At 44.3% G+C, this 23,958-nt stretch overlaps 1 protein-coding gene and 1 long non-coding RNA gene across 4 annotated transcripts in view; one reads left to right on the top strand and one right to left on the bottom strand.

Moving 5' to 3' along the window:
• LOC129704514 (FERM domain-containing protein 4B-like) overlaps positions 1–23,958 on the bottom strand; it is a 265,972-nt gene that overhangs the window by 87,035 nt on the left and 154,979 nt on the right. For all 3 annotated transcript variants that reach the window (XM_055647656.1, XM_055647657.1, XM_055647655.1), the window contains exons 5-6: positions 22,516–22,600; positions 196–252 (exon numbers count right to left, since the gene is read on the bottom strand). In XM_055647656.1, the coding sequence (XP_055503631.1) occupies positions 196–252; positions 22,516–22,600 (142 nt within the window). The remainder of the gene's footprint in view (positions 1–195; positions 253–22,515; positions 22,601–23,958) is intronic.
• Positions 16,286–22,119, top strand: LOC129704515 (uncharacterized). Its single transcript, XR_008724737.1, has 2 exons — positions 16,286–17,798; positions 21,944–22,119. It is a non-coding gene; the product is annotated as an uncharacterized LOC129704515 (long non-coding RNA).

Here is a 23,958-nt window from a genome sequence, read left to right on the forward strand (position 1 = left end):
CTGGCAGCAATTGTTCAGGATGTAAAGAGTCGGGGCCACACACACACACACTGGTTTATCAAAGGGACAGGCAGCTAAATCGGGGGTGGATGGAGAGGAAAGCAAGGGGTCGGTAGAGGGGAGTCCGGAGACCAGCGGGGATCCCGTGCTTAGTACACACACACTAACACACAGACAAGCCGGAGCCGCTCTTACCTGCAAGACATGAGCAGCCAACTCGAACACTGTCTCGCTGTCCGCTTCGATGTCGCCCTGTGTGAAGAGGAAGGGAGAGAGGCGGGAGGGAGGGGGGGAGAGGGAGAGAAGCAAAAGCGTTAGGGGTGGTAGGAGATGGGGTAAAAGGGCCGAGGCACCCAGCCAGAGGAGTGCCCGTGACACTCGACAGCTCCGGGCACACACAGACCGCCTTGTCCCGACTCACACACACACACACACACACTGGGGCAGCGAGGCGCCGGCTGCTGTTGCAATGCAACCAGGGCGCCCCTGCCGGCCGCCTCAGTAGACTCTGGCTGGGCAAGTTAGACGAGAACTGAAGGGGTATAAAATCATGATGCTCAGAGTCTCTTGCCTGCCAGAGACGGGGCATCGAGGACCACAGGACAAAGGTTTCAGGTGAAGGGGAAAAGATTTAATAGGAATATGAGTGGGTAACTTTTTTTCACACAAATGGTGGTGGGTGTATGTACCAAACTGCCAGAGGAGGTAGTTGAGGCTGGGGCTATCCCTGTAACAGTTAGACAGGTACATGGATAGGACTTTGTTTAAGAGGGAACTGCAGATGCTGGAGTATCGAAGGTTACACAGAAAAGCTGGAGAAACTCAGCGGGTGCAGCAGCATCTATGGAGCGAAGGAGATAGGCAACGTTTCGGGCCGAAACCCTTCTTCAGAAGAAGGGTTTCAGCCCGAAACGTTGCCTATCTCCTTCGCTCCATAGATGCTGCTGCACCCGCTGAGTTTCTCCAGCTTTTCTGTGTAACATGGACACTGGTTGTTGGACCCCGTGGGGGGACTTCGTGGGCTGGGACATGTTGGCCCGGTGGGCGAGTTGGGCTGAAGGGCCTGTTTCCACACTGTATCACTCTATGACTTTATAAGTTCTCCTCCTCTCTCTGACAAATGCTCTGTAACACCTTCTCTCGCTGCTCCCTCTGTGATTCCTCCAGCTCCCAAACCCTGCAAACCTGTCTTTTTCACACCTCATTTGTATTATTATTATTAGCCCTCTATTTGTACACGTTGGGCCTGCAAGTAAAGAGTTTATTTCACTGTGCTTAGTCACATGTGACAATAAAGTATTCCATTCTATTTCTCTAGACCTCCTCTCCCCTGACACACGGTCTGGACCCCAAAACGTCACCCATTCCTTCTCTCCAGAGATGCTGCCTGTCCCACTGAGTTACTCCAGCAATTTGTGTTTGTTTTCAGGTTGGAGGAGTCTTGTTTACATTTAGCCCTGGGCAATTATTGTCCCTGTGGAAAGCCCAGACCTCCTCTGCTCCACACCACTGTCCCCCAGAGCTAAACCCACCTAAACACCAACATGCTTCATGCAAAAATGTGCAACTCTTGTTGTGTAGAAACAGGGATCTGCAGATGCTGGTTAATGCACAAAAGGACAAAAAGTGCTGGCATAACTCAGCAGGTCAGGCAGCATCTCTGGAGTCATACAGCGTGGACTCAGGCCCTTTGGCCCACTTGCCCTCGTGGATGTCCCGTAGCGGCTTGTAACGCGAATGGCAGGTACTCGGGAAACGCGGTAACTCCCAGGAAACAGTGTTGAAAAAACTTCACGAGTTACCGCGTTTCCCGAATACCTGCCGTTAGCATTACGAGCCGCTACGGGACATCCACGAGGTCCTATGTACCCGCTACGTACATACCACGGGTTTGATTTTTTTTAAAACTCGGGAGAACTCTTGGGTGAACTCGCATCGTGGGACAGGCACTTTACTTGCTTGGAGTAAGAGTAGGGGAATTGAGAATCAGAGGACATAGGTTTAAGGTGAGGGGGGAAAGATTTAATAGGAATCTGGCTCCGACAAAACTCTGATTATTAATAACCACTTTCTGTTATTTGCACTTTATCAGTTTATTTATTCATGTGCGTATATATTTATATCATGGTATATGGACACATTTATCTGTTTTGTAGTAAATATCTACTATGTTCTGTGTGCTTTAGCAAAGCAATAATTTCATTGTCCTATACAGGGACACATGACAATAAACTCACTTGAACTTGAATCTGAGGGATTACTCTTTTACACAAAGACTGGGGAACATGGATTGGTGATAATCTGGATCTGGACCATTTTTCAGACTCAGCAGGGTTTAAAGAAGGGTCTCGACCAGAAACATTATCTATCCATTATCTCCAGAGATACTGCCTGACCTGCTGAGTTACTCCAGCACTTTGTGTCTAACTCTGTTATTTTGAATTGGTTATTAAAAAATGTTTAAGGGTGAATGTATTTCTTTAATATTAAGAGTTATATTCCCGACATAATGCCTCAGTTTCATACATATTCTGTCCAGTCTATCCATTTATGACATTTCAAGACATTTTATGAATACAGCGTGGAAACGGGCCCTTCAGCCCACTGAGTCCATGATGACCAGTAATTCCCGCACACTAGCACTATCCCACATACACTAGTGACAATTTATAATTTTACTGAAGCCAATTAGCCAACAAACCTGTACTCCTTTGGAGTGTGGGATGAAAACAGAGCTCTCAGAGAAAACACAGGGGAGAGCATACAAACCTCGTACAGACAGCGCCCATAGTCAGGATCGAACCTGGCTCTCTGGCTCTGTAAGGCAGCAACTGAATATGAAGAAAGACTGGATAGACTCGACTTGTACTCGCTAGAATTTAGAAGATTGAGGGGAGATCTTATAGAAACTTACAAAATTCTTAAGGGGTTGGACAGGCTAGATGCAGGAAGATTGTTCCTGATGTTGGGGAAGTCCAGGACAAGGGATCACAGCTTAAGGATAAAGGGGAAATCCTTTAAAACCGAGATGAGAAGAACTTTTTTCACGCAGAGAGTGGTGAATCTCTGGAACTCTCTGCCACAGAGGGTAGTTGAGGCCAGTTCATTGGCTATATTTAAGAAGGAGTTAGATGTGGCCCTTGTGGCTAAGGGGATCAGGGGGTATGGAGAGAAGGCAGGTACGGGATATTGAGTTGGATGATCAGCCATGATCATATTGAATGGCGGTGCAGGCTCGAAGTTTCTATGTAACTCTGCCACTGCGCCACCGTGCAGCCCCTAAACATCATAGCTTCTCAGCTGTGGATGCTTTTACGCACAATGAAAATAACATACTTTTTAATGTAAGCAAATAGAAAACATAAAGGCTCACCCCAATTTATTTCTACTTTCTGCTAATCGAGGTTAAATGCAATGCCAGATGTGACGGCCAATCTATTATATCAAGCTTTGACAGAATATAAGATCGGACTACAAGTGGAAAATGCAGCTGCAATCTGCCCAGCATGATCACATTTTAAGTGGCCCTCGAGCAGTAGGATTGCGTCTTTTATATTAATTTTGTTTTAATTGCCTGTTGTTAACGCCACAAACCCAGTATTATTTTTCTAGAGCCATTCCCAATTAAGGAAGCCGGCAGTTGCAAAAGAAAAAAAGACTCCTTCAGCTACTGCTTTAAAAACCCAACAATGATAGACTGATTATTTATAGTAATTTACACCTTGGATTTCTATTGTACAACTTCTGATATTTTAAAACATTTATTAATGCTACATATCTGCCAACATTACAACTCATGGTGGTTGAGATGGTTTGTCAATATTAGCTTTAGTTTAGTTTAGAGACACAGCCCGGAAACAGGCCCTTCGGCCCACTGAGTCCATGCCGACCAGCAATCCCCGTACACCACTTGAAGTTAGTTGGGCAGCTAGAGTGGTGCATCTGGTGGAGCCGCTGCCTCATGGTGCCAGAGACCAGGTTCAATCCCGACCTCCAGTGCTGTCTGTGTTGAGTTTGCACGTTCTCCCTGTAATCTTCCTCTGGGTACACGGGTTTCCTAGCACATCCCAAACATGTACGGGTTTGTAGGTTAATTGGCTTCTGTAAATTGGCCCGAGTGTGCAGGAAGTGAATGAGAAAGTGGGATATCATAGATCGAGCGTTTAATGGGTGAATGATGAACGGTACGGACTCGATGGGCAGAAGGGCCTGCTTCCATGCTGTGTCTCTAAACTAAACTAAACTAAACTGAATAACTCAATTTCAACCACGAGGAAATTAAGCATTTATTCTGTAACAAAAGAATGTTCAACATTCTAAAAACAACACTGATCTTAAATTTACTGCGGCAATTTGGTTATCGTTGGCAGATATTTAGAAAAAATTAAGAAGTTATATGAAACATTCCAGGTATAAATAATATTCTATAAATAATAGTTCCTTTGTTCTGAAAACGTAATTTTCTGAAAATTATTTCCCTTTGTTTCTATCATTATATACTTTGCTGATAAGGGGCATCACAGTGGTAGAGTTGCTGCCTCACAGCGCCAGAAACCTGCGTTCGATCCTGACCCCAGATGCTGTCTGTACGGAGTTTGTACGTTCTCCCTGTGACCTGCGTGGGGTTTCTCCGGGTGCTCCGGTTTCCTCTCGCACTCCAAAGACGTGCTGGTTTGTAGTCTAATTGTCTACCATAAATTGTAAACAGTCCCTAATGTGTAGGATAAGGCTGGTGTACGGGGTGATCACTGGTCGGCACAGACTCGGTGGGCCGGAGAACCTGTTTCCAAGCCGTAATACCAAAGTCTAAAGTAAAAGACTCAAATCTAAATTCACATATGCAGAAAGATGAGCAAGTTGAATACTTCAGACCTTGCAAAGCACATCAGAGGTTGCCCTGGAGTGTGGAGGCCCAGCATGAAAGAAACAGACAGTGCAGATTCAGTCGAAGCTCTGAAGACTTGAATTCAATTGATTTTTCAACGCAACCGTGCATCCCCATGTCAGCGGGGATTATGAGTACAATTCATCATGCCGTGATTTTAATTTTAGTCTGACGTTTGTTGAAATACATTGAGTTGCGAACCTGATCAAGGGAACCAGACTGGGAGGATTGTTTGAACTGCGAGGGAGTTAAATTTTCATTCCACTCTCGTGCTGGTCAATGTAGCAACTCCCAAACACCAGTTATTTCATCAGCAATTCCTTTTGAAGCCAACAGAGTCAAACAAAAAGACTGCTGTAATATTGCAAATATTTTTCTGAAAGTCAATGTGGAATGATGAGGTTGTGTTAAACAGAGCTCTAGGGTGGCACAGTGGAGCACCCTATCGAGTGGCACAGTGCAATGGCAGGGCGGCACAATGGCCCAGCTGGTAGAGCTACTGCCGCACGATGGCACAGACCCTGGTTCAATCCTGACCTCGGGTGCTGTCTGTGTGGAGTTTGCATGTTCTCCTTATGATCGTGTGAGTTTTCTCCGGGTGCTCTGGTTCCATCCCACGTGCCAAAGATGTGTTGTTCGTAGGTTAATTGGCCTCTAAAATTGACCTTGGTGTGCAGGGAGTAGTGGTGAAAGTGCAATAACATAGAAATAACGTGAACAGGTGATTGATGGTCAGCTTGAACGTATTGTGCATCTTTCACTCTGTATCGCAAAACTAAACTAAACTAAGCTTTCATTCAAGAGCAAGTAACCAATTTAAAATTAAAAAAAATCACTTTTAAGTTATTTAATTATTTTACTGTGACTACAAGCTGGCATTATTCATTGTATCTTCGTACAACAGAACACTGGAAGAACTTGGAGTAACTCAGCGGGACAGGCAGCATCTCTGGAGAGAAGGAATGGGTGACATTTCGTGTCGAGTCACTTTTTCCTCAGACCCAAAACGACCCCCATTCCTACTCTCCAGAGATGCTGCCTGTCCCGCTGAGTTACTCCAAGTTCTTCCAGTGTTCTGTTGAGTAGAAGTGATGGGCTGAAAGGCATGAGTCTTTGAGCGTCACCTCTCCCCAGATGCTGCCTGACCTGCTGAGTTCCTCCAACATTTTGTGCTGTATGTTAGGTTCTGGTCGATTATTTGGGAGTTCATCCCAGTGCAATGATTAAGGCGTAGAATGAAGTCCAAATCAAGTAATGGAAGTGAAACGATTGTAATCAGATAAGAACCAACAGCATGGCTGATTACTCAGCATGTTCACAAGTGATAATAAAGCAGTTTTGCTTTAGTCAGCTCGTCTAATCACAAAACCTTATATTCACACAATTGCCTGCACGTATTAGTTTCTGCTTTACATTTTCATCAGCCTTACAGTAACACAAAACCACACTAGAAACGTGATGATCCAATTTACAGTAATTCTTCAGCACTCAATCAATATTTACTTTGGACAGAAGATAGACACAAAATGCTGGCGTAACTCAGCCGTTCGGGCAGCATCTCTGGAGAAAAGGAATGGGTGATGTTTCCGGTCGAGACCCTTCTTCAGACTGAGAGTCCGTGGGGAGAGAACTTGTTTTGGACAATTCACCGGAAATGGACACAAAGTGCTGGAGTAACTCAGTGGGTTAAAAGCTTTTCCCACTGAGAGTAGGGAAGATTCAAACAAGGGGACATGACTTGAGAATTAAGGGACTGAAGTTTAGGGGTAACATGAGGGGGAACTTCTTTACTCAGAGAGTGGTAGCTGTGTGGAATGAGCTTTCAGTGAAGGTGGTGGAGGCAGGTTCGTTTTTATCATTTAAAAATAAATTGGATAGTATATGGATGGGAAGGGAATGGAGGGTTATGGTCTGAGCGCAGGTATATGGGACTAGGGGAGATTATGTGTTCGGCACGGACTAGAAGGGTCGAGATGGCCTGTTTCCGTGCTGTAATTGTTATATGGTTTTATGGTTATTATATGGTTATATGGTCATGCAGTAACTTGGGAGAACATGGATAGGTGATATTTTGGGTCGGGACCCTTCTTCAAACTGAAGGTTGGGGGAATGGGGGGGGGTGGGGGTAAGGGGGGGGGAAGGAGAAAGCTGGAAGAGAGGTGAGGCAGGACAAAATGTGGCAGGTAATAGGTGGACACAGGTGAGGGGGGTTTTGATAAGCAGATGGTTGGAAAAGTTTACAGAGTGGGACGGTGCTGCAGCAGTAGAGTTACTGCCTCACAGCGCCAGAGACCCAGGTTCAATCCTGACCACGGGTGCCGTCTGTGTGTGGTTTGTACATTCTCCCTGTGACCTGCGTGGGCTTTCTCCAGTTTTCTCCCACACTCGAAAGTCTTACAGGTTTGTAGGTTAATCGGCTTGGTAAAATTATACGTTGTAAATTGTCCCTAATGTGTGTAGAATAGTGTTAGTATGTGGGGAATCGCTGGTCGGCACAGACTCAGTGGGCCGAAGGGCCTGTTTCCATGCTGTATCCTGAAACTGAACTAAATGTATAAATAAATGTATGTGTGAGGGTTATTGAATACCCTAGAGCAAAGTTTCATGGTGAACCAGGAGATAAAACAGGTTTTACAGGATAAAATAAAAATCAATCAAAGAGCAACCTACATTCATGCAGAATATGAAGTTAGTTGATATTCCTTTAGATATCAATGTCAACCGCAAGATGCAAATAACCCCGTTTTACTTTGAAAGTGTACAACATGAAGAGCTTTGATAAGTACAAAAAAAAACTTTTTTCTAACTTTACGCATACATTGGGGAAAATCTGGGACATTCCCAGCCCCAGAGCCCAGGATATTAGCCATGGGCTGTTGTCTGGTTAGTTCGCAACAAAAGCTTTTCACTGTACCTCGGTACACGTGACTGTAAGCTAAACTGAAACAGGGACGTTTATTGTATTTTACAGCAGAGCATATTCCCTAACACAGGGTATATTTGGGGTTAGGAGGGAGAGATAGATCAGCCATGATTGAATGGGGGAGTAGACTTGATGGGCCAAATGGCCTAATTCTGCTCCTATTACTTATGACGTGGCCATACCCTCAGGCCATACCCTCTATCATTTAAACCTGCATGTTGAAGGTTTTGATGGAAGGAATTAAAAAAAGAACTTGACATATTACAAGTATGTGTAAGGAATAAGTAAGGAACTGCAAATGCTGGTTTACAGCGGAGATAGACACAAAGTGCTGGAGTAACTCAGCGGGTCAGGCAGCATCTCTGGAGAAAAGGAATAGGTGACGTTTCGGGTCGAAGCCCTTCTTCAGACTGAGTGTCAGGGGTGAGGGGAAACTAGAGGTACAGGACAAATCAGAGCCGGGACTGATGGGCAAGGAGCCCACAATGGTCCATTGTTTGCTGTGGGGGAGGTGGTAACAGAGGAATACGAAGCTGTTTGAAATGTTTAAATATCAGTCCTTTTGAAAAAGTGGAAACTATTCGTAGAACAGCGAGACACACTGTGTAATGGACCCCAGCACATCTAAAACAATTTAATTTACACTTTTATCAAAAGGAATGGAAATTCAATTTATTATTAAACAGTGCTGCAGGATTGATAGGTCTGTTCAGGAATGCAGCCCGCACGTTTTTTAAAATAACACTTCATTATCTGTTGCATTGGTTCATTACAAGCCAGCAGTTACTGATAAAATTCCCATGCTCAGGATTTTTCAAATCATAAATCTATGAGCAAAATAATTCTTTGTGTAAAATATCATGTTCATTTATGATTGTGTTAGCAGTTTCTTTTGAACATTTATTAAAGGTGTTGGTTGCGGACAGACTTTATGATCTAGCACTATTGAGGAGGCGATATAAATATAAGCTTAAAATGAAAAGACAAACAATAATTATATTTATGTTGTGTTCCTCAATTTAATGAGGCATTCAAGACCACTTCAATGCAACGTTATCAATCAGACTTTGGCGAACAGCCATTTCAGAAAGGAATGAGGCAAGTGAGTAATAGCTGGGTTAAAAAGATTAGTTTTAAGGAGGATTCTAGTGGCAGGAGTTCGAGAAGCGGAATTTCTGGAAGAAATGTGTGAGATCAGTGCCTTATGCGATAATAATAAACAAAACTAAAATAACGAAGCATAATAACTTCAAAAAACTTCTCTTTACTCTTTACTCGTTGAAATTAAATATGTTCTGGATCTGGTGTAAGAAGCCGCTACACTAAACGTTTGAGTAACTCAGCAGGTGAGGCAGCATCTCTGGAGAGAAGGAATGGGCGACGTTTAGGGTCTCCGGTGCTGCAAACGCGGTAAGGCAGCAACTCTACCGCTGCTCAATAAGTATCTATACACTGTAAATGGCTCGATTGTAATCATGTTTTGTCCGCCCGCTAACTAAACTAAACTCCAATTTAGTTTAGTACACATGACAATAAAATTAATTAAAACAAAACAAAAGTCCCGCTGAGTTAGTTCAGCATTTTGCGTCCATCTTCAGCGTATAACCGGCAGTGGCAGTTCCTTCCTACACAAGCCCATTGATACATTCTCCCTTCTGAATACATCAGTCTGTAAATCCCAGATATCCACAATCTTTGTGTTGGAAGGAACTACGGAGGCTGGTTTAGACCGAAGATAAACACAATAAGCTGGAGTAACTCAGCGGGTCAGTCAGCATCTCTGGAGAAAAGAAATAGGTGATGTTTCGGGTCGAGATCCTTGTTCAGACTGATTTCAGATTGCGTCTGAAGAAAGGTCTCAAACCGAAACGTCACCCATTCTTTTTCTCCAGAGATACTGCCCGCCCCGCTGAGTTACTCCAGCTTTTTGTGTCTGTCTTCTGAACGTCGATAACCCGTTCACAATAATTGTGTTATCCCATTTCCGCATCCCTTCTCTGCACACTTGGGGCACTTCACCAAAGGCCAATTAACCTACAAATCCGCACGTCTTTGGGACATGGGGGAGGAAACTGCATGGATGTCCAAGTCTCCCCACCACGTGGAGGGTCAGTCCGTGCCAATTCTCGTTTAGAACCTCCACTGAGGTTTGATCCTTTTGGGAAGACTGTTATTAATAGATCTAGCTTGGTCTCGTGCAGGAGTAGGCATGGAAGAAGGGTCTCGACCAAAAATGGCCCCTATTCCTTTTCTCCAGAGATGCTGCCTGACCCACTGAGTTACTCCAGCTTTCTGAGTGTCTATCTTAGCAGGCTCTTGTACTTGGTATGAGCTCAACTGCACCAGGAAAGCAGTTTAAATATAAATTCTAAGAATAAAGAATGCTAAAAAAAAATCTTCAAATTGAAATACATTGTTTAATTAATGGGCATTAAGTACTGTTGAAAAGCGACCTTATTACTGAATAGTTACATTGTGATTACAGTAAAAACCTCTCCTGTGAGTTATCAGTGAATATCGAGTTCTAATCAGGTTATAGATTCGATTCACAATCTGAGTTGAATGTGTGGTCTTTAAAGTAAGTGGACAAGATACTATAACTGGCTGCAGTCTCTGATCAGTAGGATGGGGGAAAAACTGACCAAAATGTCCTATTCCCATCCCAAAAGCAGATTGGAGCAGGATCCATGTTGCTATCCCATAACTAAATACTCGCTAAGTCCAAAGACGTGCCGACTTGTAGGTTAATTGGCTTGGTGAAATAGGAAATTATCTCTAGTGCGTGTAGAATAGAGTTAATGTGCGGGGATCGCTGGTCGGTGCCGACTTAGTGGGCCGAAGGGCCTGTTTCCGCGCTGTATCTCGAAACTAAACTAAACGAAATAACATGATTACATCAGTTTGAAAAATGGTCCCGATTTAAAACATAGTGTATCCATGTTCTGCGGGAATGCTGCCTGATCTTGGTTTATACTCTCTAGAATTTAGAAGATTGAGAGGGGATCTTATAGAAACTTACAAAATTCTTAGGGGGTTGGACAGGCTAGATGCAGGAAGATTGTTCCCGATGTTGGGGAAGTCCAAGACAAGGGGTCACAGCTTAAGGATAAGTGGGAAATCCTTTAAAACCGAGATGAGAAGAACTTTTTTCACACAGAGAGTGGTGAATTTCTAGAACTCTCTGCCACAGAGGGTAGTTGAGGCCAGTTCATTGGTTATATATAAGAGGGAGTTAGATGTGGCCCTTGTGGCTATCCACATACTGAGTTGGATGATCAGCCATGATCATATTTCTCTACGAATGGTCCTATTTTTATATGTTTCTATGTTTTCACTGAATTCACCACTTTGTGCCTTTTTTTGAAAACCAACATCTGCAGTTCCTTGTGTCTACCACATGATTATATGCTTACGTCGGTTCACAAGCCAAAGTTGACCATTTGGATGAAATACCCCATGAGAGTGTAATTTGAGGGATTTAACAAGCTAATAGTATCACAATAGCAGGAAGTATCCACTTATTTAGTAACGACTGAGATCAGAGAATAGAGATTCTTGAAATCGATACTTTGCAGCTATTAAACTGGCAGAAAGCAATGGCTTGTCTGATGCACACACACACACACACACACACACACACACACACACACACACACACACACACACACACACACACACACACACACACACACACACACACACACACACACACACACACACACACACACACACACACACACACACACACACACACACACACACACACACACCTGCTCCATCCCCCTGTTTTGTTTAATAAGGCTCTTTGTTAATTTAACTTACAGGTCATCAAGCAGTATCTGAAGAGGTCACACGGACATACATTCTAGAATGAATTCTATGAGCACATAGACACATAGAAAGTGAACAAAAAGCTCGGTATTTTTGGGCGGCACAGTGGTGTAGTGGTGGAGTTGCTGCCTCACAGCGCCAGAGACCCGGGTTCGATCCCGACTACGGGTGCTGTCTGTATGGAATTTGTTCGTTCTCCCCGTGACCCCATGGGTTTTCACTGAGATCTTCTGTTTCCTCCCACGCTCCAATAGACGTACAGGTTCGTAGGTTAATTGGCTTGGTATAAAATGTTAATTGTCTCTGATGTGTTGAGGGTAGTGATAATGTGCAGGGATCGCTGTTCGATGTGGCCTCGGTGGGCCGAAGGGCCTGTTGCCGCGCTGTATTCTCTAAACTAAAATAACTCAGCGGATGAGACAGCATATTCGGAGGGATAAGGACAGAAAGGCTGGAAGCCTTCTATAGCCACTTGCTACTAAGTGCTTCTATTTGGATGTTAACTGAAGGTTGGACCGGACATAATATTATTCCCATTGCCATGGTAATTGTCCACAATCACAGGAATATAACATAACCTTGCCACACAGATTATCCTATTACCTTATTTAACCACATACAATTACATCATTCTGGTCATGCTTGTTATCTTCTCTGTGCATAAGAAGACAGGGCATTTGTACAGTAACTGCACAACGGAAAACATCATAAAGCAATTCACACAAAGGGAAATGATTCAACAAATTTACATTGAGCCTAAGGAGTTTGTTCAAATTAAATAGGTCGTCAAAGTTTGAGGAGGGTTTTAAGTGCTTGTCGAGAGAAGCAGAGAGATTTTGATAAAGGAGCTCAGCAGTGGGTAAAAGGCTTGGTTGCAAAAGGGGAAATGAAGGGATAAATGCAGGGACAAGTTGGAAGACTACAGCTCTTACACAGAAATGGACAGGGGGAGGCTTTGATTTGCTTTTGTTTCTTTATCCAAAATATTTTTGGGAGATTTGGTGGCAGCTTGGTTGAATTGTAATTTAGTTTAGTTTAGTTTAGTTTAGAGATACATCGTGGAAACAAGCCCTTCGTCCCACCGAGTCAATAGACAATAAGGTGCAGGAGTAGGGCATTCGGCCTTTCGAGCCAGCACCGTCATTCAATATGATCATTGCTGATCATCCCCAATCAGTACCCCGTTCCTGCCTCCTCTCCATATCCCTTAACTCCGCTATTTTTACGAGCCCTATCTAGCTCTCTCTTGAAAGCTCTCTCTTGAAAGCATCCAGAGAACCTGCCTCCACCGCCCTCTGAGTCCGGACCGACCAGCGATCCGTGCACACTAACACTATCCTATACACACTGGGGACAATTTTACAATTGCACCAAGCCAATTAACCTGTATGTCTTTGGAGTGTGGGCAGAAATCGGACCACCCGGAGAAAACCCACGCAAGTCACGGGGAGAATGTACAAACTCTGTACAGACAGCATCTGTAGTCAGGATCGAACCCAGGTCCCTGGTGCTGTAAGGCAGCAACTCTCCCGCTGTGCCACCGTGCTGCCCTATAAATGAATTTTTAATAATAGGATCTGAGGAAATAGTGTCAGCCTGCAGGCAATGTTCCAGGATATCGTGCATGATGGTTCCCCATGTAGACTGTCAAAAACCATTTGGCAGAATGCCACATGAGCAGAGCTCACCAACAAGCATTGCTTGGTTGGCAATGAGAGAGGCTCTTCCTGTTTGATCCTCCCTGTGCAGTTGGAGTCTCAGTCCCAACGCACACCGCGCCTGGGACAGATGCAACGAGGGCAACAAGCCCTTTGGCCCACCGTCCACGCCAACCATCGATCACCCATTCACATTACTTCCTCGATATCTCACTTTCCCATCCACTCCCTGCACACACGGAGCAATTTACAGAGGGTCAATTAACCTGCAAACCTGCAAGTCTCTGGGATGTGGGAGGAAACCGGAGCACCTGGAGGAAACCCACGGGGTCACAGGGAAAACGTGCCAATGTCACGCAAGCAGCACCCGAGGTCAGGATCGAACCGGGGTCTCTGGCGCTGCAATACAGCAGCTCTACACCAGCTGCGCCACTGTGCTGCCCCAACGAGGCCTTATGCCCAGACGTCCTTGCGGAGATTGCATTAACATTGAAGGTCTGTAAAGAATACCAGCGCCCTTGTCGAGCTTTGTCCTAATGGCTGCAAATAAAGGCTGTTCTGAGAGACAGAGAGAGACAAATATCAAATGCTGCCTCAAGACTTGGTTGAAACAAGAAACTGCAGATGTTGGTTCACAAAGAAAGAAAGTGCTGAGGTATCTCAATGCGTTAGGCAGCATTCGTGGAGAATATGGATAGGTGACATTTTGGTTCGGGACCCTTCTTCAGACTGAAATGGCACCCAACCTTGTCCTCCAGAGATGCTGCCTGACCCACTGAGTTACTCCAGTGTCTTTGACCATCAATGTGGGGGCCATTTCTCCCACAGTGGAAGGCAGGAGTTAGAGCAGATCCAAGACTGGTACGTCAGGCCCGGGCTTGTCCATGCAGACTGTGGGAACATTGGAATAAACAAACTGATTGTGATGTGACTTTCTATTGTTTGTTCTATCGTTGTGAATGGGTTGAACGATTGCCTCTATTGTGCAGTATCAGAAGCACAGTGTAATGTTAGGGTATCTCGCCTTGGCCAGGCTGACCTGTTTTAGCTTGAGCAAGGCTGCCTGCACCTCGGCCCCTGCCATGATGATGGACCCGTGGACAACAGGCCAGGAGCCAAACGCAGCTGGACAGCCATCATGGTGAAAGACTTCCTCGCATCTTCCCAAAGCTCACTGGCAACCCAGAGCAAAGTGCTGGCCACAACTGCGAGCTGCAAACAGCTGCACTCTCAGGTCCAGGAGATAGGCACAAAGAGCTGGAGTAACTCAGCGGGACAGGCAGCATCTCTGGAGAGAAGGAATGGGTGATGTTACTGGTCAAGACCCTTCTTCTCCTCTCAGGTCCAGCTGAAAGTAGACACAGAATGCTCGGGTAACTCAGCTCAGTGGCACAGGCAGCATCTCTGGATAGGAATAGGTGACGTTTTGGGTCGAGACCCTTCTTCAGACTGAGAGTCAGGGGAGAGGGACACACAGAGATATGGCAGGGCAAGGTGTGCAAATGGCAAGCCAGCATCTGCAGTTCCTTCCGACACTCTACGATGAAAGATGACCACAACCATTGAAGGTGACCACAGCCATTGACAATGTTCCGCGGGAAAGTGCCACAAGTGTGGGTCCTTCCACCACTGTGCACCAACTGAGGAAGGGTCCCGATCAAAAGCATCTCCAATCCAAGTCCTCCTGAAGAAGCATCCCGACTCAAAATGTCTCTGGATCCATGTACACCTGAAGAAGTCCCGAACCGAAATGTCACCTATCAATGTCCTCCAGTGACCCGCAGGGCTACCCCAGCACCTTGCGTTCTGCTGCACATTAACTGATTGGATTCTGTGCCAACACCCCTTTAACTATTTGCTTAAGGACAGTAAATAAATAATAAGTACTTTGCTAAAGTTATACGTGTTACTCCCAGCATGTTCCAATGCTCTACTTCTAACCAGGGTTGGTCCCTGGGTCAGCAGTCGTGGTAAAGGAAGGGATTTGCAATGGGCTAATGTAAAGTAGAGGACATGAAGTTTGAGACAATGGGAAGCATACTTGCACTGATGATGGAGACCCATTTTTGAGACACCAGCTCAACAAATGACTAAAGTATTGTTATCAGACAACATGAAGGAAAGTGCCCTCAAGTGTAGGAAGGGATGTTCACTATGATTACTTCACCAATACAGTCAACAAATTGATTGCAAAAATGCTATCGAGCACATAGATAATTGGTTGGGAGTATTAAACCGTGTTTATTTTAGTTCAGAGATGCAGCGTGGGAACAAGCTCCTTGGCCCACCGAGTCCACGTCGACCATCGATCACCCGTTCACACTAGTTCTATGTTATCCCACATTCACATCCACTCCCTACATGCTAGGGGAAATTTCACAGAGGCCTAAATAAACTACAAATCTGCCCGTTTTTGGGATGTCGGAGGAAACTGGAGCACCAGAAGGAAACCCGTTCTCATAGGGAGAACGTGCAAACTCCACACAGGCAGCACCCGAGGCCAGGATCGAACCCAGGTCTCTGGCACAGCAGCTCCAAGGACACATGGGATTGCAGTTTAATTGGCCTCTGTAAACTGTAAAGGGCAGACTCGGAGGGCCGAAGGGCCCATTTCCACGCTGTATCTCTGAAGTCTGAAGTGAAGTCTAAAATGGCAGGATGGTTTTTCTTTGCTGGTTGGCTGAATTCAAAACCCAGCCATTACAGAATAGGTTTACATTAGCCCATTGGTAGTTGTCTCTATCAGGATTATGTAGGAGGGAATGTATAAGATCATGAGAGGGTTAGGTAGAATAAATGCACAGTCGTTTACCCAGAGTAGGGGAATCAAGAACCAGAGGACATAGTTTTAAGGTGAGGAGGAACAGTTTAATAGGAACCTGAGGGGCAATGTTTTTTTACACAGATGGTAGTAGGTATATTGAACAAGCTGCCAGAAGAAGTAGTTGAGGCAGGTACTGGATAGGTTCACCACTCTTTTCACGCAGAGAGTGGTGAATCTCTGGAACTCTCTGCCACAGAGGGTAGTTGAGGCCACTTCATTGGCTATATTTAAGAGGGAGTTAGATGTGGCCCTTGTGGCTAAGGGGATCAGGGGGTATGGAGAGAAGGCAGGTACGGGATACTGAGTTGGATGATCAGCCATGATCATATTGAATGGCGGTGCAGGCTCGAAGGGCCGAATGGCCTACTCCTGCACCTAATTTCTATGTTTCTATGTTTCTATGTACATGGATAGGACAGGTTTAGAGGAATATGGGCCAAATGCAGGCAGGTGTAGATGGGACATGTTGGTTGGCGTGGGCAAGTTGGGCTGAAAGACTGTTTCCATGCTGTATGACTATGAGAGAACGAAAGAGAAGGAATCATACTCTATCAGTGTGTAGAAAGGAACTGCAGATGCTACTTTATATCGAAGATAGACACAAAGTGTCGGAGTAACTCAGTGGGTCAGCCAGCATCTCCGGAGAAATAAGGATGGGTGATGTTTCGGATCGGGACCCTTCTTCAGACTGAAACTAGGGGGGAGGGAACTGGAAGCAAGAAAAGGCCAGACAAAGCAGGGCCGATGGTGTCAGTATCGTCTAGTTTGTGGAGGAGAGAAAGAGGGAGAAGATAGACACACAATGCTGGGGTAACCCAGCGGGACAGGCAGCATCTCTGGAAAGAAGGAATGGATGACGTTTCAGGTCGAGGCCCTTCTTCAAGAGAAGGGTCTGTTTGCACACATCCTGATTACTTCGCAAGAGGTCAGCGGCTGTATCATTCATGGTGTTCACGGAGATGTCTCCGGCCAGCTCTCCCGACTGGAGGCGGAGCAGGCATGGATTTACGAGCTTAAACTGGGACCATGAAAGGGAACAGACAGCAAGAACTGCTATCTAAGCTTTCCAGTCCCGGAGAAACCTAAAAACCCTGGGAGTACAAAAAACCTGTGGGAGTAAAAGTGAATCATGTTTTCCACACGACTAAAAATCGGTGTAAGAATGTAACAGGATGGTGATAGTGTTAAATATGCACTGAAATTCTACGTCAATATGCAAAATACAATATCTGTAAAGAAAGCAAGCCCATATTCCATTTGCAGGAAGGACTTGTAGGATTTTAAGTTACCATTTCCCTTGCTGCTAATTTTTCACCTCCCTGTTTAAATTTTTCAATCCCCTCCTCATTTTTCCATTGAATGGGCTCAATTTTACTATTCGGTTTTATTTTGGAAAAGAACACGGTGAAAACCGTATCTCTTTACCTCTAGTTTTTTATACTATTGTATCCTGATATTATTAGTGATCAAAATTCGTGAAGAAGTCGAGAAGAAGTCTTCTTGATGGAGTCCGGCGGAACGGTGGCGCAGCGGTAGATTCGCAACCTTACAGCGCCAGAGATCCCGGTTCGATCCACACTATGGATGCTGTCTGTATGGATTCTGTACGTTCTCCCTGTGACCACGTGGGTTATCCCCGGGTGCTCCGGTTTCCTCCCACACTCTGAAGACGTGCAGGTTTGTAGGCTAATTGACCGGTAAAAAAAATCGCAAATTGTCCCCAGTGTGTAGGATGGCGCTAGTGTACGGGGATTGCTGGTCGGCGCAGACTCGGTTGGTTGAAGAGCCTTTCCCCGCACTGTACCTCTAAACTAAACTAAACTAAAAACGAAGTGAGGGAACTTTATTGATTTTTGAATGTGCAGACTTTGGGAGGAGCCCATGGGTTGAAGTATTTTTAGATCTGGAGTGCAGTCATGCTGTTAGCTTTTACTGCTGCTTAAGACTAACGGTTGTTTAAATCACTGTCGGAAAAACAAAGCAGCCTCAGAACACCAACAGCCTAATAGCAAACGTTCTTCTTTCATTGAACAGATCCCTGGGAATCCCAGAGGGAAATAAAAAGCCCTTTTCTTGACAAAAAAACGACCAGAAGCGACATCATCTTTCTTCTGCCAATACAAACTGCCACTGAGCTCTGTAACAACTGCAGGCTTGAAACTTCAAACCACTAAACTAGCAATGGTTTAGGTTGAAAGTCATGCAGATGACATATTGGCAGCTGCTCAAAGCGACTGAAACAAGTTGCAATTTAAATCGCACAAGGAAAGAGGTGTGCCTTCTGAACTCGGTACAGTCAGGGGAACAGGTTACTCAGTGTGGTTTGTTAATGATTTGTAATTAGGGTGGAGCTGAGCAAATATATTTGAGTCAAAGTCTGAAGTGAGTCATGAAAACAAAGTGTAATACCAATAAAAAGCACAGTGCTCTCGAACAAGAGGCTTGTAGCACCATAAAACCACACACAATAAACTCTAATCATCTGCAATGGATTTCTGCAAATGGAGTATGGACTTGCTTTCTTAACAGATATTGTAGTTTGCATATTTAAGTGCAGAATTCAAGTGCATATTTAACTATCACCACCCTGTTTAATTCCATTCTTGAACTGATTTTTAGTCCAGTTCTTGCAGGTCCACACAGTTCCTTGCCCGTCACAATCTTCGTCCAACAATGAGAAGAACAAGATCAATTCTGTACAATGATATAACTGCGGACGTTGGTTTATACCAAAGGCAGACGCAAAGTGCTGGAGTAACTCAGCGACTCAGGCAGCATCTCTGGAGAACATGCTTCATGTTGGGGCCTTTGGAAGAAGATACCCGATCTGAAAAATCATCTGTCCATGTTCTCCAGAGGTACTACCTGACCTATTGTTTTACTCCAGTACATTGAATCCTTTTTTGTATTAACCAGCACCTGCAGTTCCTTGTTTCTAACTCTTACTGTTGTGGTTGTTTTGGTGATGAGAAAAATTCATACAAAGATACTTCTCCAGCCAGAAAATCGGAGATGCAAAAAATAAATTGAGAGCAATAATTAAGCAAAGTTACACTTTATTGAGTGAGTCTGGTACTGTTGCTGCTGTTTCTTTAACATGAGGGTAATTGATATATATATTAATGGCGACATTCTGGACCATGTTTTGATGATTAGAAATGATGGCGTACTTTGCATTTTACTATTAGCATGAGGATGGTGAGTCATATTCGGTACTATTCTGAAAAATTAATTGTTTGCTTGGGGCAGCACGGTGGCGCAGCGGTAGAGCTGCTGCCTCACAGTGCCAGAGACCCGGGTTCGATCCTGACTATGGGTGTTGTCTGTACGGTGTTTGTACATTCTCCACGTGACCGCGTTGGTTCTCTCCGGGTGCTCCCGTTTCCTCCCACATTCCAAATACAGACAGGTTTGTAGGTTAATTGGCTTCTGTAAAAATTGTAAATTGTCCCTAGTTGTGTAGGATAGTGCTAGTGTTCAGGGTGATCGCTGGTCAGCTCGGACTCGGGGGGCTGAAGAGCCTGTTTCTGCACTGTTTCGCTAAAGTCTACCTGTAAGATGTGATACGTTGCAGAAACAACACTGGTTTTCGGAGCTGAACAGTCACAATCTTCTACCTTGATATTATTTACAATTTCAGGAATTGAATCATTTAAAATCATTATTTAGAATGAGCTCCATTGGATATGAAAAATGTCAAAAATGATTACAGGCGAAGTAGAGATGAATAGCTAAATTATGCATCAACATATGAATCTATATGGAGTTGCTCTGGAAAATGAACCAATATTCTGCAAAATTTCTTCTGAATTATTTTTAATAAGCAGGTTATTCTTATGATTCACAAGGAGAATTTTATATATGCAAATCGTAAGCTCATGCATGTGAATAAATCCTGTTTATTATGATTGCCACCCCATTAGACATTGGAAATGGAGTGGTGTCGGGGATGTGGAGGAGATGAATTTTAAGTACAAATATTTTTCACTTCCCCATCCACAGCAAATGACTGCAGCAACTCTACAATTTTAATAAATACACACCGAACCGTCAAAATTGTTTTGAATTTTTCTCCTGTAAATGAAATTTGTTTTTCCATTCCCATAACCGCGGGGCTGCTGAAATATTAGCTTTGTGGAACGATGCCCCTTTGACTCCGAAATGACAAATGACAGCAAAGAGCAATTTGTAATAAGCAGGCTTTCCAAATCCTGCACTGAAATCAGCTTCTGCTTATAGCTCAGAAATTGATGTAGCTGGAAATAATGACTTTATTGATGGGAAGATGAAGACTATAAATGGCCCTTGTATTCTGTGACATATTGTGCTGAGCATCTCATTTTGTTGAGAGATCTAGACTTATCATCACTTCATGGACAACCACAATTTTTACTGCTTTTGCCAATTACACTTCAGGTTCAACAAGCCATTAGCAGCATCGTAATTGACATGGTCCATGTTCGTACAATACAGAAATGTGTTTATAATTTTGAAAATGTTTAAATGGAATATTTTGCAGCCAGCCATTACCTCGTTTAGTTTTTACTTTAGATTAGAGATGCAGCGCGTAAACAGGCCCTTCGGCCCACCGAGTCCGCGCTGACCAGTGATCCCCGCACACTATCCTACAGAGGAGAGACAATTTTTTACCGAAGCCAAATTAACCTGCAATACCTGTACGTCTTTGGAGTGTGGGTGGAAACTAGGGCTCATCGGGCTAAACCCATGCGGTCACGGGGAGAAGGTACAAACTCTGTACAGCCTGCATCTGTAGCCAGGATCAAACCGGGGACCCTGGCGCTGTGAGGTAGCAACTCTACCGCTGCGCCACCTTGCTGCCACTTCACTGGCCTAACGTACACACCTGTTATTTAAAACTGGGAATTAAAAAAACAAAATCGCCAAGTAAAGTTGGAAAGAGTGCAGAGAAGATTCACGAGGATGTTGCCAGGATTTGAGTGCCTGAACGCTACAGAGTTTGGGAGGACTCGGACTTTATTCCTTGGAGTGCAGGAGGACGAGGGGTGATCTTTAAGAGGTGTATAAAATCGTGAAGTAGATTGGGTAAATGCGCGCTCCCTGAAATAAGGGAATCAAGAACAAGGAGACATAGGTTTAAGGTGAGAAGGGAAAACATTTAATAGGAATCTGAGATTGGCAACATTTTGTACTCTTATGGTGATGAGTACATGGAACGAGCTGCCAAAGGAGGTAGATGAGGCAGGTTTGGTATATTTTAATATTTAAAAGCAATTTGGACAGGTACGTGCATAGAAAGGGTTTGGTGGGATATGGGCTAAACGTTGGCAGGTGAGACAAGTGTACATGGGGCACCTTGGTCGGCTTGGGCAAGTTGGGCCAAAGAGCCTGTTTCCATGTTGTATGAATTTATGACTAGCTTGTTCTTCATTATGCCATCAAACGTTCTACGCCTTGAGCAGTTATTTCAGTTCAATAAGTTGTCATAGTTCAGAATCTGCCTATTTCCGGAATTGTCTTTGACTAAAGTACCAGCTATTTCCACTTGCCCTCTGGACTTAGCCTTGTAGTAAGGATCCGTTTACAACACTTAAGAATTATTGTTTAAATCCCCTAAATCGGTGGATATATGGGAAAATTTCTGAAGAAAGCAAGTAATTTGGAAAATAACGGTGGCGCAGCGGTAGAGCTACTGCTTTACAGCGCCAGAGACCCGGGTTCGATCCTGACTATGGGTACTGTCTGTGTGGAGTTTGTGTGGAGTTTGTGTGGGGTTCCCCCGTGAACTGCATGGATTTTCTCCGAGATCTTCGGTTTCCTCCCACACTCCAAAGACGTAACAGGTTTGTAGGTTAATTGGCTTGGTATAAATGTAGAATTGTCCCAAGTGTGTGTAGGGTAGTGTTAATGTGCGGGGATCGGTGGACAGTGCGGACCGAAGGGCCTGTTTCCACGCCGTATCCCTAAAACAAAAAAAAACTACAACTGAATCCATAATAATTTCCCTGCAACTTTAAAGGTGATAGAAATACCATTAAATTTACGGTGTTACTGATGATTCTGAAATCCCTAAATTATGGCGTCAGCAAAGATTACGAGATGAAAACTTACGGCAACAACAATTCACAAGACCTAATATTTCCATGTACACAAACAAAACGTTTTGCCTTTACAATGCTATCAACCATAGGTGTTAATGCGTTTTGATAATACCAAATGTAATTCATGACCTCACTTATGCAATGTAGGTTGACATGTTTTCAACTTCAATAACTATATTTGATTCAAGAAATATATTCTTCAATTTTCTCCTACGGTGGTACAGATTCACTATGGAAATAATAACAATAATTCCTATTTAATAACAACTTATTGTAAATGTACGTTGACAATAAATCATGCGTAAAAGTCTTACCTTGTAAATGCTGGATTTTGCATTCAAAAAGAATAATTCCACAGTGGTAATGTCCTTTAGAAATGATATGTTCTCAATATAAAACCTAAAGTTAAAAAAAAACATGGAATAAGGTCACCAAAACTGCCTTGAAAGATATTCTACATAGAACAGTACAGCACTCAACAAGCCTTATGCCTCACAATGTCCTTGCAGGACTAATCCCTTCAGCCTGCACGCCATCCATATGTCTCCATACCTTACTATCTATGTATATATCAATAATATTAATATAATATCAAGGGGGGTGGTTAATTGTGTGTGGGGGGGTGGTTAGTGTGTGTGTGTGTGTGGGGGAGTGGGGGGAGTGGTTAGCGTAGTGTGTGTGACGTCGCAGGTCATCCCCCCCCCTCCCCCCTCCCCCCGCAACCACGCATTGAGGAGGCGGGACCCAACGGGTCCCACTTGGTCTAGTATCTAGCTAAAAGCCTCTTAATTCCCACCATCCCTTTTTTTCCCCAAAATATACTTTATTCGAGAAATAAATATGTCCAATACATGACCCTTACAAGACTCCATCCAACATTCTCGGAGGCTATACATACATTCACTACTGTTTACACAAATTACACAATTTACACCCTCACCCTTGCCACCCTTGTGGCCCACTGCTGTGGAATCCCTTCCTTTATTTTGAGGGGTGTCTCCACCACACCCTGACCCCCCCCCTCCCCCCCCATGTCCAGTGCGTCCCTCAGCACTGACCTCTGCTGGGAGGTCAACAAAGCTCGGGCAGACCAACACTTACCACCATTCTCTGTATAAAACCATGTCCCACACATCTCCTTTAAACTTTGTGCCTCTCACCTTAAAGCTATGCCATCTAGTCCTTATCATTTGTACCCTGGCAAAAGGTTCTGACAGCCTGCTTCGTCAATACCTCTCATAATGTTAGAAGTGCTATCAGGTCTCTCCGCAACTTCCGAGGCTACAGAGAAAACAACCCAAATGTGTCCATCTCTCCTCAAAGCTGATACGCTCTATTCCAGGCAGCATTCTGGTAAAGACGCAAAAAGCTGGAGTAACTCAGTGGGTCAACCTGTATCTGGGGGGAATCAAGACCCTTCTTTATAGACGCTGCCTGACCCGCTGAGATATCCAGCTGTTATGTGTCTATCTTCGGTTTAAACAAGCATCTGCAGTTCCTCCCCACAGCATTCTGATAAACCGCTGCTGCACCTTCTCCAAAGGCCCCACATTCATTCTGTAATGGCATGACCAGAACTGCACACAATACTCCTTCTGTGGCCGAAACAAAGCCCTATAGAGTGTAACATGACTTCCAGACTCTTACACTCAATGCCCCTATCGATGAAAGCAAGTTTACCACAAGCCCTCTTCACCACCCTCTCTACTTATGTTGCCAATTTCAGGGAACTATGGACTTGGACCCCAAGATCCTTC

Source organism: Leucoraja erinacea, chromosome 16 (assembly GCF_028641065.1).
Source record: "Leucoraja erinacea ecotype New England chromosome 16, Leri_hhj_1, whole genome shotgun sequence".
NCBI lineage: Eukaryota > Metazoa > Chordata > Chondrichthyes > Rajiformes > Rajidae > Leucoraja > Leucoraja erinaceus.